The following is a 17,556-nucleotide window of genomic DNA, read 5'->3' as shown; positions in this document are numbered from 1 at the left end:
TGGGAGAGAAAGGGAAGCCAGAGAGGAGAGCTTCAACCCTAACAACTATCAAACACTCATAACTAGGAAAAGCTGAAATCACAGAGGTAATGAATCATTTCCAAACAAATGTAGTTATCTCGGGCTTAAAGCTGCATATGTTCAGGAGCTACACAACTGAAAGATTATGATGGATGCTATTGTAATAAACACTGTGCCAATGGTTATACTCAAATAAGAGATGTAGTTAAAATATTCCAGCTTTTTGAAAATCTGATTGAAATGCATTAGAGGTGACCTTGCCAATCTGCCGAAAGCAAGTTTAGGATCATATTTGTTGTGCAGAAATGTGCGTCAGTTACGCTGAAAAAAGACTTTTGCTAATGTATGCCTGCTGCCTTGTGCCAATTTAAATACTGTGGCATCTAGGAAATTAATGCTTCCCTTGTATGTTGTGACATTAAGTTTAATGGAGTTGATGAATTCTTCTAATTCTGCTTCTGTGATAGGGTTTGAATGAAATCATGTCTGCAGTTCAAACAAGCTTAGAGCACTAAGTCAGAAGGTGTGTTATTATGTGACCACATTGCCTAATAAAAAAAGTTAGTAAGAATGAAAAAAACCAAAGAGTAGCCCTCAAGAACAAAAAAGTGCCTTAAAGTACAGGGTGCTTCCTTTCATATTTATTAAGAAATACTGTATAGCCAGTGGGAACGAAACTGCTTTCCAAATCAGTATGGCATAGGTGAGGGTATTTTAGTTGCTCATACTATTGCTGCACTGATGGCATATCTGCTGCTAAAAGTAAATGCAGTAGTTAACAATGGAAGTTTGAGTTCTGGATAATGGTATTATGCATCAAATGCTAAAATAAATCTGATGCCCCTTAAGGATCCAGCTGTTGAAACCTTCAGAAAATTGTCAAATAATCCTAATTCTGCATTCAAGGGTAAAAGTTTAGGTGATAAAACTGTTGGAAAGTTCCATAGTCTCGAGTGATGTGTCAGTTTGCTTATGGTATACTTTAATGTAAAAACTGAAAGAACTGCAGATGCTGTAAATGAGGAACAAAAACAAAGTTGCTAGAAAAGCAACGGTATTCTGAGGATCGATCACCGGACCCAAAATGTTAACTGATTTTTTTCTTCACAGATGCTGTCAGACCTGCTGAGCTTTTCCAGCAACTTTGTTATAGATTAATGTATTTGACTTGGCTGAAGCACTGACAATTCTGAAGTTCTGCTCCAGCAATCATTTGCACAGACTTTGAAACGGAAGAAAACAAAACACCAAAAGAACTGCAGATACTATAAATCAAGAACAAAAACAAAATTGCTGGAAAAGCTCAGCAGGTCTGGCAGCATCTGTGAAGGAGAAAACAGAGTTAACGTTTTGGGTCCGGTGACCCTTCCTCAGAACAGAAACTTGAAACAGAAGAGTTTGCTTTGCAAGCCACCAATTTTTGTAGCTTAGAATGTGCTAACTCCAGAAGGAAAATAAAATGGTGCTTTGCCTGCAGTCTCCTTAAAACAAGCATTCCATAACTGAGTGTCTATATAGGCTTGTACTATCTGTTGGTTACAGTAGTTATTTGTGATTAGGCAGTACAGTGGTCCTTTTTCATAGTATATGCAGACTTGGTCTCCATGATGCTGAAGGTGGTATACCATGTAACCAATTCCTGTAAAGTATTTAGTTACATCTGTATTTAATAGTTATTAGTTGGCAGTTATTCTGTACAGTACAGGGTCAGTAGGCAAAATCGTTGCAATGCATGCTTCTCAGGCCTGCTACATAATGCTGAGACAAGGTAAATGTTCATCTCTGATAGGAAAATGACTGAGAAAATCAGATCCCCATGCTCGTTTGGCCATTCAATAAGATCATGGCTGAACTACAAATTAATTCCACATAGCCAAGTTTGTCCCATTTCCCTTAATATCTTTAGCAAACAAAAACCTATCAATCTCAGTTTTCAAACTGATTTATCTAGTATCAACTGCCATTCTGCAAGAGGGTTCCAAACTTCTACCACCTTTTGCGTGAAGAAATGATGCCTAAATTTCATTCTTAAAAGGGCTGGCTCCAACTTTTTTAAAATATGCCTCTTAGTCCAAAACTCTACAAAGGATGGAAATAGTTAGGAACATAATGAGCAGAAGTAGGCCATTCAGCTCCGCCATTTTAAAATCACGAATCCTGTAGGCTAACCCTTAGATCCATGACCCACTACTCACAATGAAATCATGGCCGCAGTTCAAACAAGCTTCAAACACCTAACAAGCCATACTTTACCCAAGTTTCTTTCAAAGTGACTTGCAAAAGTCAGCGGAAGACTCCAGGATGTGGATGTTTGCTGCATTATTGCAATGCAACTATACATTGTCTTGCAATGGACGTTTGTGATGGACAATGCATTTGGAAGCATTTCAATTACAAAAGCACATCTCTGCCACCTGTACTTGTGCTTTACCATATAGATCCCACAGGATATGTTCACATTATTAACTGAACCATTTGCATGATACAAACTTAAACATCATACCTGAGGATGCCTTAATTTTCTCTGCCCTTAGTGTAGCTCAGCAATGATCAATTTAATTACAACTGGCACTGATTAACATGATTAAGTTGTCTTTTTTGTGACAGATATTTTTAAACGACTCAATCATTTTTCATCTACTTGCTCAGAGTTATTCATATTGTACATGCATGCTTTCTTCATTCCTTAGGTTGGGGATGGAAAAATTAACATATGAGCTCTTCCAATAAGTCATTTTCTCGTTCTGCACTTTTGAGACAGTGGGAAGGGGGAAGTTCTGCTGTTAAAAGAGTTAGGATGTTAATTTCCAAGACTCTACCTAATGCCCCCACCCATTTCTCTGAAAGGCAATGCTAAATAAAAATTTAAAAACCCTCTATTTATCTTCATTTTGACTATTATTGCACTATTTATTCTACAACAAAGAGCAGTTCATTTGCCCAACATCCATTTCTTTGAATGGTCATTGAATTGTGATTAGGATGGGATTATGCTAGTACATTAATCTACTGATGGAGTATTTCACTCTCAGTGCACCACAAAGGTTGGGCATCTGGAATGCAATGCTAGGAGGGTAGCTGAGTCCGATAACCTCACAATCTTTAAAAAGCACTTGGACTGAAGTGTCATAATATTCCAGGTTAAGGGCCGAGTGTGGGCAGTAGTGTATTTTTGTGGTATAGACTCCAAAGACCAATGGGGCCTCTTCTGTATTGTATGTTTCTATGATTCATACCAGCCAGAACTCCCAAATCAATCACTACAAGCATTTCAAGCTCAAAGCCATGAAAACACTTAACATGAAGGAGTTTAGAAAGAGATGACTGGATTCTTTGGATGCAGCAAAAGATCAGAACTCACCCTCACTGGAGGGTGCGATGGCGCTATCGTCCCATTCTAGATTAGTGGAGGTGACAGAGTTGAACGAATTGAGTGACAGGCTGTCAGAACCATGCACAGAGTTGGGCAGGCGCTCTTCAAAGTCTAGCAAGTGCTGCGGCTTATAATATTCTGGCATATATGGAGCCAGGTCCAGGTAGGGAACGTCCTAGATTTAAAGAAACAAACAAAAGTACAAGTGAACAGAATGACCAGAAGCCAAAAAAAACCTCCTTAACAGTGAAGTTTTATAGTGAAGAGCCAAAAAGAAAACAAATTTCTTTATTAGTAAAACCTGCACGTTTATCAGGTATGTACCTCAGACTGTCTTCAAGAGAAAAGAGAAAAAGGCTGTCTAGATTTTCCAAAAAAATTTCAGAAACACTTAACATTTCAAATTTAGTGTAACACAGTATTAGAGGCAGTTCAGAATATGGACTGAAATGCCTTTCACTTCCATTAGATCTGGACCTTTCACAAGAGTGTACAGTTTGCTTTATTATTAATATTGTTAATCTCAAGGGAGGGAAGGTATTGTGAACTTTATCCCTTTATCACTGTCAAAAAGCAAATCAAAGATTCCAAAATAAATATAACTCATGTATCTTATAGGTTTACTCATTCTTTACGCCTAATGTTCTCCTGGTTTGACAATAGAATTATTTTCACATTGCGTAAGATACATGCAATTGATGTTGGTTATTGATTTTGAATCTTGGAGGCTGCCACAGACCAAGAAGAAACTTGCTAGCAATTTAACTGCCAAGAAAAAAAAAATCTTGGCAAGGTGACTTCTGTTTGCAGCCAGCCATATGGACCTCCCACATTGGGAGCCAGTGCCACTTACAAGGTCTTAATGCAAACAGATATTGACATACAGATGATGACTATTCCACATTTTGACTCATACAATCAGAGCACAGAAGGGGTCAATTCAGCCCGATGTGCCTTTACTACCTCCTTGAAAGAGCTATCCATTAAACAAATAACTAACTACCCTCTCTACAGCCCTGCAATATTTATGTTGAGAAAAATACTTCTAGTCACTAAGGCTCACTGCTGTCTTGTGCTATTCCTTTGCGTATTTTAAACATTTACGCTACATCATTTAAAGGCAGCACATTCCTTACCAACTCCAGCTCAAATCGAATAAACTCCAGGCCGGACACTAGTGTGAGGAAGAGAGTCAGGTGATCATGACTGCAAACTAGGGCATTCCTTAGGGTTCAAGAGAAACACAACAGTAAGATATCACATGTAAGATCATGCCTCTGTTTGTAAAAGTGTTTCATTTTGTTATGTTACAAATACAGTGTCTTACTTTGGGTATTATTTTAGATATAATGGACAGTGCCAGTGATAAAGGAGACTGAGAACTTTTACTGTGGACATTGCCGATTTAACTGCATACATTTCTAAAATCTAATTTCTTTTATCATTACACTTTGTATAAAAATGATCACAAAACTCACAGGACATGGCAATGTAGAATCAATACATTTTAAAGAGAGACAGTATACATGTACGAGGCCATCTTGGCTTGTTATTTTCGTTTGGTTTTATGTTGTAAACTGTTTAAGATATTAAGCCAACTGCAAAAATGTATGGAATTCTCATTCTCATCAGAATAATTTCTCCAGATGTGAGCATCATTCTATGAAAGCTAAGTTATATAATCTTGCCAGACTTAAAAATGACTGTGGAGAGTGGAGATGAGGAACTAATGGCTTATGATACTGGGGAGCACATCTTCATATTTACTTGTCCCTTTCCCCTCAAATTATTTAGTGGTTCCACTAACAATATTCTTACTGCTCCTGTTGTCAGATTACAGCAAATTTATTGTTCCATAAACTCTCTGGCTTGCACCATAGATGAATACAAGCCTTGTCATTATGCACACTATCACTTTATATGACCACCAGCCTGCAGTCTGGGTCTTGCATTTATCAATCATTTTTGCTGACAGTCCATCCTTGTGTTACACATTGGGTACTGATGTCATTATTCATGTAAGTCTTGACATTTCTTAAATTTAAAATTGCTGGCTGTAGGTAACTAGACAGCAGATCATATCCCTTGCATTGATATCAAAGCTTCACTATACATCTATAGAAAGAATAAAAAGGGTCCTGCATAATGATCTACCACCAGATAACATTTCCAGTCATTCTCCCACATCCTTATACCCGATAAGTGCTTTTCACTGCAGCACTGTTTTTAGCCTTCTTGCAAATGATTACTGTAGATCGCAATGTATGAAAGTCAGCCTAACATACAAGATATCATTTTATTAGCCCCAAAAAATCATGCTTTTGTATATATTCAGCACAGAAGTTGTCGTGTTTGCAACCTTGACAGGCTATATTTTGATTAGCAGCCAGCCCCAATATTTCATCCTACAAATGGATGTTTTACCTACTATGTTATAATGTAAGGGGTCAAGCAAATAATACAGGTTGTGTTACAAAGTTAAAGTCATGCCCACAAAAAGCAGATGACGTACCTAAATGATAAAGATGGTGAACACCCAGGTTCACTTTTATACTCAGCAAATAAGTCAACACTTATATTTGGGGGAAGTTGGAGCAAAGGTCGATTTATACACTCACACGTATGGTACGTTCAATGGAATGTGCTGCTTTCCTACCAGTGTAATTCCACAGGCTAGTGGCACAGCAATCATTAATTCTAAATTGGCATGTTGCTACTTTTGATAATTCTAATTGCTCAGATGAGGTTGGACTTACTTGAAGTAGTACTTATGAAGGAGGTTTTGATTTTCCCAGAATAACCTCAGGTAGCTTTCCAGAGAATTCTCGTTTAATGCAAGGTACAGCCAGGCCCGACCTAAGAGGTTGGAAGAAGGGAGGAGTGAAATAAGTCAAGAAGGAATCAGCCAAGACAGTACCAGGGCCACTGCAACAGGGTGTAAAACGGAATGCTTCCTGCTTCTGAACACTACCCCAGGACCTGTATTATAAAAGGTACTACGTTAGCCCTGCTTGGCAACAGTATCAGACTTGGCAGTGATGGGTCTGATGGTGAAAAAGTCTGACACGTAAAGTGGGTGGTGGATGTTGAAACAGAGCTGGAGAGGAAGGAAAAAAAAAAAAAAAAAGTAAGCAATTTAAATTTATTCTTAAACCAACTGGTACAAATGTAAATTCATGATGTTGATTATCTGTAGTTTGAAACTTACTGCGACCGAGGTTTGTAGCAACATGCTGCAGCAAGTCAATCTGCTTCACCGCTTCACTCCGCGTAAAATGGACAACCAACACCCAGTACCCACAGGAAATGTCCTGCAAACTAAACAGGGAATTTAAGATCATAACATGCAACACAATAAAGACACACAAGTGATACGTCAATCAGAATATCCAGACAGTGCTCAGTACTGTGCACAAACCAGAACATACTGTGCACCAGAAATAACTGAACATCTGACATCAATACTGCAAATAAAAAATGTACAAAAAAGGGTCAATTTATAATGGTGGGCACGTCAATGATATTATTGACAAGTACTGAAATTTCAAAAGCAGCTTAACACATTGCTTTGGTACTCCAACACAAACTGACTTAAAAAAAACTGTATTTCTTAAGACTGATTAGTGTCATCATTTCTTTTCAAAATTAGGTATTCAATACTATTGCTTGCTACTATTGCATTTCTGCAAAATTAACTTGGAAATTTTAAATTAAAATCATTGTTTTCAGAAGTTTCATTTCTTCTCATTTCAATCCTACTTTAATTTATACAAAGTTAACTTGGGTTACAATCTCACAATGCCCTTTTGGAGTAAATAGCTTTTTTTTTGAAGTTGCACTCACTCAGATGGTTTCTGCATTTAAAATCTCTCCCAGGAGAAAGAGGATGGATATGACTTGCACAGGGATTTAGTTTGGATGAGGTACGGAGGTGCTTGAAACTCCTCCAATGAGAACAGATGTTAAAGTTCAAGGTTACATACTGCCCCTTTAGCAAAGGTGATGGCAGCCTTCCATTTCATAAGGTGACGGCTTCAACTACAGGAGCATCACTTGGTGTGCCTCAGGAAGATATCTGACATGGTAATTTCTGCTGCATTTCCCATAGAGGAAGACAGTGGGCTGAGAAGGTGCATGACTTTCTGGCCGATTTTCTCTGCACCCACATTTTGGCCAACTGAGTTTGCGGTTTCTTCTCACCTCCTCCAATGTCTTTCCAACTGTCAGCCTTCACAGATTACAGCAACTACCTTCCAGTTATCAGTGTCAATGCCCACAATCTTCATGTCTCGCTTATAAGTGTCCAGGTAGCAAAGGTACGAATGCTTAGGAGATCCTGACCCTGTGGCTACTTCATCATAAGTAAGGATTTTGGGAATAGGGTTGTCATCCACCTATTAATTGTGGTAAGCCAGTGCACATACTGTTGGCTTAGCAATGATGATATAGTGATGGAATCAGCATGCTCCAGGACCTCTGAGTTGGTGGCCTTGTCTTGCCAAGAGCTATCAAGGATACATCTAAGACAGCAAGGGTAGAAACAGTTAGCCTTTTCTCTGGTGTAGCATACGTTGTCCACGTTTCACCACTGTCAAGAACTGGACTAAGGACACAGGCTTGGTAGATTGGCAGTTTCCTGTTTGCAGTTAGTCATTCTGTTGTTCCACGCATTTATGCAACTTTGACATAAAAGTTGCAACAGCTATGTGTTGATTTCAGCATCAAGTGACAGATTGCTGGTTGTAAAGGTGCTTAGTTATCAACAACTAAAAGGACTGTATGGCTGCATATTAGTAAAATCCTGAATAAAAGGCAGAATTAGGGGTTGAAGTGTAGGGGACTGAAATATTAAAATGACAGACAGCCAAAAGTTGTAAATATGCAGAAAATAAACACTTCAATTTTTAAGAAAAAAACATGCAATTGAATAAAATAATTTCCATTGCTATACTTCTGTGGTTAAAATAGCAACTCCCCTTTTTGAATTGAATTCAATTCAAAAAGGGAAGCATAATTTCACTAAGTCAGTATATTCCCTGACAACAAGGTGCAGAGCTGGATGAACACAGCAGGCCAAGCAGCATCATAGGAGCAGAAAGGCTGACGTTTCGGGCCTAGCCCTCCTGGGTTGGGCCCTTGCAGTGTAATATCGGTGTACCTACCTCTGAGAAGGAGGCCTGGGTTCAAGTCCCACCTGCTCCAGAGATGTGTCGTAACTCTGAACAGGTGGACTAGAAAGTATGTACAAAAAGAATAAGTGGAAGTGACATGTGACAACTACCTAGGCAGTAGACAAAACTTCATGTACAAGTTTTGCAGTACATACATCGGTTCAGGTTTAATATTTAAAGTAGATATCAAGTCATATTCTAGTTTATAGCATGCAAGGGCTTGCTCTTGAGAATCGTCTCAGACCTTAATGAGATAAATTAGATTTCGAAGTTTAAAATACAAAATTAACACAGCAAATGACAACATTTCAAAGGATAGTTCATTGGATGTTAGGTGCAATTAGGTTATTCCTTACCCATAAAGCAGGGCATGGTCCAGATGTTCACACAGCCTCTGCAGCACTTTGTCATGGTTGCGAATTGCTGGTGTCTCCTCCTCACAGGCAGCAAAGTAACCCTGAATCTTGGGTGGGGAGAAGAAAAGAAAACAACCACTCTTTATACTGACTCAGATGTGGGCATTCAGAAAAGTCACCTTTGAGGATGACTGAATACTAGATAACTATTCAACTCAACAGCACAGCGCATTTTAAAATGGGCATTAAATGCAGTGCCTTTAATATTTAGAAATGCACTCCCAAAGTTGACTCTAAATTACACTTTGAGTATGCCCATGAACCAGCAATGCAGGGCAAGCGCATGTACACAATAGCTGTTACAAACTGACCACTGTAATTGTGTCTACATAACTAATTAGCATAACATGCCAAACCTGTATGAGACATATGCATATATGATCATAGCACAAAGACGCATGCCTTTTATCAAGAAAAGCTGTATTCCTTTGGTTACAATCCCATATTTCATGAGACCAATCACAAACAATAAGCTCCAAGAAACAAATCTACCTGACTTCTGGGCTAACACAATTTGGCAATCTTTGCCTTCATCAACAGAAATCAGTGGCCAAGGAATCATATAGCAGTAAACCTTTAAACTCATTGCATCTCAAGTGATGGGAATCAGATCATGAGTCCATGTGGGCTACTTGTCTTGCTGGGCCAATTCAGAGGGCAGATAAGTATCAGTCAAATCACTGTGAATCTGCGGTCTCCTGGGGAAGGAAAGATCTTTAGTTCAGGTGAGCAGTTGTCGTAGGGTGTGCCACTCTGATGCACCACAAGACTCCTACGACCGCTGGGCATCAGAGTGGCACACAAGCCCACTTCAACCCTACGGCAACTGCTCACCCGAACTAACGATCCACTCCCTGCCATGGACAGGACCAATGTCATCTACAAAATCCCCTGCAGAGACTGCGAGAAACACTGCACCAGACAAACGGAAAGGAAACTAACAACAAGGGTACACGAATGTCAACTGGCTACAAAAAGACACGACCAATACTCACTCATCTCAATCCACATGGACAAGGAGAACCACGACTTCGACTGGGGCAACACCAAGATCCTGGAACAGGCTAGGCAGAGACAAGCACGAGAATTCCTGGAAACATGGCATTCCACGAAGCATGCTATTAATAAACACATTGAACTCGACCCCATACACATTCCACTACGAAGGAAAACCGGAAGTGAGGCAATCCATCTCAATGGACCCCGAAGTTTCAAAACCAGGTGGGAAAACACACTGACGCTTCATCGCAGGCTGCACTGAGGATGTTACCAAGCATGGTAACAAAATGTCTGTAAAACAACAAACCAGCTCGGCGAGCCAAACAACCTCAACACCCACAACCCGAGCTACAGATCTACTCCAAAACCTTAGTATCTACGTACCACAAGAGACGATGAACTCCACAACAGATCTTACAGTAATTATTTGCTGTTGTACACACTCATTGTAAAACAAGCTGAATTCAATGCTGTTTGGCAAAGTTCTTCTATATCAAACTCTATAATATTCAATGCAATATGTGGCACTTCCAGATTTGTACTATTCAGAGCCACCTCATTATGCGCAGAGGACAGAAATTACTGGAAAAATTCAGTAGATCTGGCAGCATCTGTGGGAGAAAACAAAGTTAATGCTTTGAGCCTGGTGACTTTTCATGAGAACTGACAGTGGTTAGAAAATCCTGATATTTATGCTGAAGACATTGTGAGGATGCTGGGGATTGACCAGGTGACTAGAAGCTCTGGGGTCATTTTTACAGACAGAACTGAAAAGTGTTCTGAAAAGTGGTCACCTAGTCTGCATTTCATCTCCCCAGTGTAGAACAGTCCACACTTTGAACAGCAAATACAGTAGACTAGATTGAATAAAATACAGATAAATCGCCTTTTGAGCATAGCCAATCCATTTTCATCCATTCCCATTATCACATTTCAGCACAGTTTACCCTCCACTAGCCCTTTCATCTCTTTCTCTCTGGGCTCCGTTTCCACCCATCTGCTCACCACTCCCAAACTCACCTTCTGCATAAATACCAGCTATTCCTAGCTGCTATCAGTTCTGATGAAAAGTTATTGGTCTCGAAACGTTAACTCTGCTTTCTTCCCACAGATGTTGCCAGACCTGCTAAGTTTCACCTGCAATTTGTTTTTGTTTCATATCTCCAGCATCCGCAGTTCTTTGTTTTACCCATTAAGGAGGTTAATAGTGCCCATTATAATTAGCAAGCAACTGAATACCAGCTGAATATTAGTGGTGGATTAAATTGCATTCTTCAGATATACTTTCTAATCTCTCCGGGTGGAATAGCAGGTTCTCTGAGGACTTAGCACGAGAGGTACTCAGAATTACTAGGAGTGGAAGCTGAACAAATCCATTCCTGATAAGCATTAGACAATTAATAACTCCTTGTAAGGTGGAAAACCACCATCTCTAAATGAACTAAATTCCATCTTGGGTTATTTTGAGATTCTTCCTCAGGAAGAGGTTTATCTAGCTGAAACATCTGAGTCGTTGATTGAGAAATGAACTAACAGCCAGAGAGCCTACACAGCAACAATAAATTCGGAGTTTCTTTCCTATTGCTCACATTACTGAGTATGACTCGAAATTAGAGAGATAGGTGGCAGATAAAATTTAATGTAAGAAATGCAAAGTGTTATTGCTTAAAAATGTAACCGATCTGGTCCTCAGCAATAAATTAAGTATATCGCAAGCAACAATATGTTTGCAATTACAGTGTAAAAGTCAACATTGAGCCAAAATAGTGAGGTAATCCCATTTCAGAACCACTGGACTAACTGATAAAGATTGATTGTTCAAATTAGTCAGCAACTCCATCATTTATCAGGACAACCGTAAGACTTAGGAGCAGAAATTATGCCATTCAGCCCATTGAGTCTGCTCCATCATTCAATCACAGCTGATAAGTTTCTCAACCCCATTCTCCCACTTTCTTCCCATAACCCTTGATCACCTTGGCAATCAAGAACCTATCTCCGTCTTAAATCTACTCAATGACTTGGCCTCCACAGCCTTCTATGGCAGTGAATTCCATCGATTCACCACCCTCTGGCTGAAGAAGTTTCTCCTTATCTCTGTTTTAAAAGGTCTTCCCTTTACTCTAAGACTGTGCCCTTGGGTCCTAGTCTCTCCTACCAATGTAAAGATCTTTCCAACATCCACTCTGTCCAGACCATTCAGTATTCTGTAAGTTTCAATTAGATCCTCCCTCATCCTTCTAAACTCCATCAAGTATAGACCCAGAGTCCTCAAACGTTCCTCATATGTTAAGCTTTTCATTCCTGGGGCCATTCTCATGAAGCTCTTCTGAACCCGTTCCAGGGGCCAGTACATTCTTCCTGAGATATGGGGTCCAAAACTGCTCACAATATACTCCAAATCTGGCCTGACCAGAGCCTTATTGAGCCTCAGAAGTACATCCCTGCTCTTATATTCAATTCCTCTCAAAATACATGCCAAAGTTGCATTTGCCTTCCTAACTACTGACTCAACCTGCAAGTTTACCTTGAGAGAATCCTGGACTAGCATTCCCAAGTCTCTTTGCACTTCTCACTTCTAAGTTTTCTCCCTATTTAGAAAATAGTCCATCTTTCTATTCTTCTTACCAAAGTGCACGACCTCACACTTTCCCATGTTGTACTCCATCTACCACTTCTTTGCCCAATGTCCAAACCTGTCCGAATCCTTCTACAGGGACTACCTGTCCCTCTACCTACCTTTGTATCGTCTACAAACTTAGCCAGCATACTCTCAGTTCCTTCATCTAGATTATTAATGTATAAAGTGAAAAGTTGTGGTCCCAACACTGATCCTTGTGGAACACCGCTTGTCACCAGCTGCCATCCTAAGAAAGACCCTTTTAACTCCACTCTCTGCTTTCTGCCAGAAAGCCAATTTTCTATCCATGCTATCACCTTGCCTCTAACACCATAAGCCCTTATCTTACTCAGCAGCCTCCTGTGCGGCACCTTGTTAAAGGCCTTCTTGAAGTCCAGGTAAATAACATCCATTGGCTCTCCTTGGTCTAATCTGCTTGTTACTTCCTCAAATAATTCTAACAGATTTGTCAGACATGACCTCCCTTGATGAAGCCATGCTGACTTTGTCCTATTTTACTATGCACTTCCAAGTATTCAGAAGTCTCATCCTTCACAATGGACTCTAAAATCTTACCCATGGCCGAGGTTAGGCTAATCGGCCTGTAATTTTCAGTCTTTTGCCTTACTCCCTTTTTAGACAGGGGTGTCACTTTAGTGATTTTCTAGTCCGCTGGGACCCTCCCTGACTCTAGCAATTCCTGAAAGATCACCACTAATGCCTCCACTATCTCTTCGGCTATCGCTTGAGAACTCAGGGCTGTAGTCCATCTTGTCCTGGTGATTTATCCACCTTCAGGCCATTCAGTTTTTCTAGCATCTTCTCCTCGGTGATGGCCACCATACTCAGCTCTGCCCCCGACTCAAATTGTTGGGATATTACTCGTGTCTTCCACTGTGAAGATTGACGCAAAGTAATCATTCAGTTCCTCAGCCATTTCCTTGCTCCCCACTACCATCTCTGCAGCGTCATTTTCTAGCTGCCCAATGTCCACTTTTGCCATTTATATATCTAAAGAAACTCTTAGAGTCCTCCTTTATATTACTGGCTAGCTCACCCTCATATTTAATCTTCTCCCTCCTTATTTCTTTTTTTTTTGTTGCCCTCTGTTGGCCTTTGTCAGCCTCTCAATCCTCTAGTTTCCCACTGCCCTTCGCCACATTATATGCTTTCTCTTTTGCTTTTATGCTATCCCTGACTTTCCTAGTCAGCCTCATCAACCCTGTGCCACACTTCCATTTTTTTAAGGTAGCAAATGACACCTAGAAATGACATTTTAATCTTAGTTTTGGTACGGTTCCTTTGACAGTTCCCATTACATTTTTTGCTCATGGCCATTAGGGGCTGTTTAAACCGTTTTGTATTTCTTTCCTGTTTCTTTTTTAAAGAAAAGTAACAAGTAAATTAAATCAGACTTCATCTTTTCTCTTTCTTACATTTAGAGAAGAGCATCTCACTTAATCTAGCAATTTTCTGATGAAAGCCATTGCAGATTCCAATCAGGAACAAAAACAAAGTTGCTGGAAAAGCTCAGCAGGTCTGGCAGCATCTGTGGAGGAGAAAACAGAGTTAACGTTTCGGGTGACCCTTCCTCAGAACTGATGGTGGTTGGGAAAACGTCAGTTTATATGCAGAAAATAGGGAGGTGGGTGGGGTAGGGGGTAAACGAAAGGATAGAGCCGAAAGAGAGAGAAAGACAGTTGGACAGACAGAGGAGTTGCTAACGATCAGGCTGGGAGGGTGAATAGTTGTTAATGGGGACTGTTGGTGACTAACAACAGGGGGTGTGTAGTGGCAGGCTATGTGGTAACAAGGCCTGGTGTGTGAGGTGGGGGGCTGGGACATGGGAGAGTTTAGGCCCTAAAATTATTGAACTCAGATTCCAATCAACTTTATTTGCCACATGAATCCCACCCTACGCAGTATTTTCCATATCCCTGTGCAATAATGAGGCACAAATGTACGTGACTCACAATCTCTGGCAAGCATAGAGAAAAATTCTGAATCACTGCCTCTTCCAAAATGCTGACAATCATGTGATATTTACTCAATGAAAACCACTGGTTTGGTAAACTTAAGAAATTGCTCACTATCTCATCAGTTCCTCCATCTCTCACAACACAGGCAAGTTCACAGCAAAGAGACTGAATCTTTCCTCAAAGCAATTTTATGCATTTCACCTTCTTACATGTTTCTATTTGAAATGATAACAGATCTGACACATGATCAAAGTCAGGAATAGTAGAAATCAGAATTCACACCAGGTTGTTGTCAGACCTCTTTCCCAATGCAGTGCAGAGATATGATAAATTCTCAGACTTGTTACATCTGTCACTACAATGACCAAACATCATGCAAAACTCAGCATGACTATCACCATTACACTGTACAGCATCCTACCCATGTTAATATATATATATTTTTAAAATTAATGTTTGGATAGATCACAGGCAAAGATCTGACTTTTTGCAGTATGATCAGATGTTTTAAACTATCATGACTTCATCAATAATTAGGATGGAATTATTTAGTAACCTAGGTCCTCATGAGTGTCACAATGCTCTCTACAAACAGTAGAGTCTGTAGACATCTCCAATCCAAGGAGAGTACTGCCACTTTCAAGACTACAAAATCCAGCCCAGGAACATCCACAAGAGTATGGCAATGCAATTCGAAGTGCTAAATGTAGAAACGGAGTCAGGTTTGGCTTTCTAAAACTACAAGGAGGCTGAGCTTCTAGCCAGAGCCTTATGATTCTTATACTTATTGTTTGACTGGTGAGTCAACACCAAAGAAAAATGGTTTTATTCTCATGGTGAATTGTCTCAAAACAGTAACATTCTACACTCTCTACCCTGTCTGCATCCTTAAACAGGCATACTGTCTGCACTCAACAAGGTTATGTGACAGTGCTTCTGAGAATAAAACTGCTATGCCAGAAGAATAAGCAACATTGTGAAGGGCACTTCATTCTTCCCCAGCAATTAAGCTGCTGATCTCAGCTCTGAGCTGAGGTTGGATAGCTAGGGAATATAAGGAAAGACTGCTGGCACTTCAAATTACAAACTATCCTTTAACCACAGCCCAACATGCAACACTCATGAAGCCAAATGGGAATAAAATTACAGTATGTGAACAAAATTTGAAACATTACTGTTTTGTACATTGACCAGAAACAGCTCAGTTTTATAGGAGGTTGACATATCGGGAAAGAACAAATTCTCAGCTGTATGGGGTAGGAATCCATCAGTAACAAAAAGTTGCACTGACTTTCTGTTTTGCCATGTAAAATAGAACACAGTAGTGTGGCTTCAGGCCAGCTGGAATGAAAAGGTATCATTCCTACCTGTGTTTTCTACTGATAATTCACAAGGAGGGCATGAGCAAGTGAAACAAAAGGCCTATGCCTTTTCCAACCTCAGGAAGTTCCAGAGAGCGTTATATAAAATGAAATATATATTTCGAAAAGGAAAAGTAATGTCAAAATGATGTTTTTGTGAGGGGCATTAATCAAACAGATAGATCTAATCAGATCGAAAGTAATCAAAGGCAGAATACATATGCAAACTACTCTTAAAAAATAAAGACTCACACTGTTTCTTTAATTTTCCACTTTTTAGTAAGGAGGCCTGTAATGTTTAACTTTTTAACTTTGTTTTTTTTATTTGTCTGCCAGAACCTAAAGATTCTATACCTAGATACCTCTGTAACTATGATGGCACCATAAGTGGTGACTTGTAAAACTTCACTGTGCTCATGTGAGTACATGTGACAATAAACCTACGGAGATAGCAAGAACTGCAGATGCTGGAGTCAGAGTCGATGTAGTGTGGAGCTGGAGGAACACAGGTGGTCAGGTATCATCAGAGGAGGAGAGTTGACGCTTCAGGCTTTGACCCTTCATCAGGATCCAGGCCCAAAACGTCGACTCTCCTGATCCTCTGACGCTGCCTGACCTGACCTGACAATAAACCTAATTCAGTTCAATTCAAATGCCAGAATGGATTTTTAATTCTGACACTTCCAACATGTATTCATTTTATTTTAGCTTCCCAGTGATTGCAACTTTTTTGGACATCAAAAGGATGGGTAGAAGTTTGCAAGAACTAATTAACTTTGCAAAAGCGATAATAAAAGAAAAACACTGTTGAGACTTTGTAGACATTTTGAGTGACCAGGGGCACTTCACTACAAGTCTGATCCAGGTACCAAATACAAAAGAACTTATTTCTATTAAAATTAACCAATTCTGGCAATCTGAAATTTAAAAAAAATGCTAGAAATACAGCAGAACATGCAGCAAAAATGGAGAACAAACACTGGTTCGCCCTTCAATCACCCAATAACCCCATATCTTCCCATACAAGGGCAAGAGACTCAATACTTGACCTTCTCACTGTCCAAAACCCCAAATACCTTTTCCACTTAAACAGCGATTTACTTCAATATCTTTTTGTTCAGTAGACCATACTTGCTTCTCACAACACACTCTCCTCGAGTTTGGGAAGATCAAAAGCAAACTGGATAATTATTTTGCTGAGCACATTTGTTCAGCATGCAGGCAAGATCCAAAGATTTGGTTGCTGGTCATTTTAATTCTCTCTTCCACTCTGACCTCAGCCTCCTACACAGTTTGCAATGAAGCTCAACAGAAGCTTGAGGAACAGCACCTCATCTTTAATTAGGCAGTTTAGAGAATCTGAACTTAACATTGGTGAATTATAACCGCTGCTCCCATTTTATTCTGATAGCATGTGCTGATAAAAGATTCTGCTGTTATAATTTACAACCTTATGCTCATCTTTTGTGTCTGTGTGACCCATTATCCTCCCTTTTGGCATTTAATCACTGCCTTCCACTTTTTCACAGAACTTTCTTTTTATTCTTTCCTCATTCCTCATTGATCTACATTGGAGTCTGCCTGAGCAATGCCTTGATTTTAAAATCTTCATCCCA

At 39.8% G+C, this 17,556-nt stretch overlaps 1 protein-coding gene across 6 annotated transcripts in view; it reads right to left on the bottom strand.

The window, feature by feature from the left end:
• Positions 1-17,556, bottom strand: part of plekhm2 (pleckstrin homology domain containing, family M (with RUN domain) member 2) — a 62,964-nt gene that overhangs the window by 32,818 nt on the left and 12,590 nt on the right. For all 6 annotated transcript variants that reach the window (XR_007265295.1, XR_007265294.1, XR_007265293.1 and 3 more), the window contains exons 2-6: positions 8,922-9,028; positions 6,603-6,712; positions 6,151-6,250; positions 4,531-4,618; positions 3,383-3,569 (exon numbers count right to left, since the gene is read on the bottom strand). Coding sequence is in view for 3 of the 6 variants with exons in the window: in XM_048615072.1 (XP_048471029.1) it covers positions 3,383-3,569; positions 4,531-4,618; positions 6,151-6,250; positions 6,603-6,712; positions 8,922-9,028 (592 nt within the window). In the remaining 3 variants the exon portion in view is untranslated. The remainder of the gene's footprint in view (positions 1-3,382; positions 3,570-4,530; positions 4,619-6,150; positions 6,251-6,602; positions 6,713-8,921; positions 9,029-17,556) is intronic.

This window comes from Rhincodon typus, chromosome 31 (assembly GCF_021869965.1).
Source record: "Rhincodon typus isolate 14 chromosome 31, sRhiTyp1.1, whole genome shotgun sequence".
In the NCBI taxonomy this organism is placed as follows: domain Eukaryota; kingdom Metazoa; phylum Chordata; class Chondrichthyes; order Orectolobiformes; family Rhincodontidae; genus Rhincodon; species Rhincodon typus.
The sequence above is the reverse complement of the archived record's forward strand: the minus strand, read 5'-3'. Positions and strand labels throughout refer to the sequence as shown.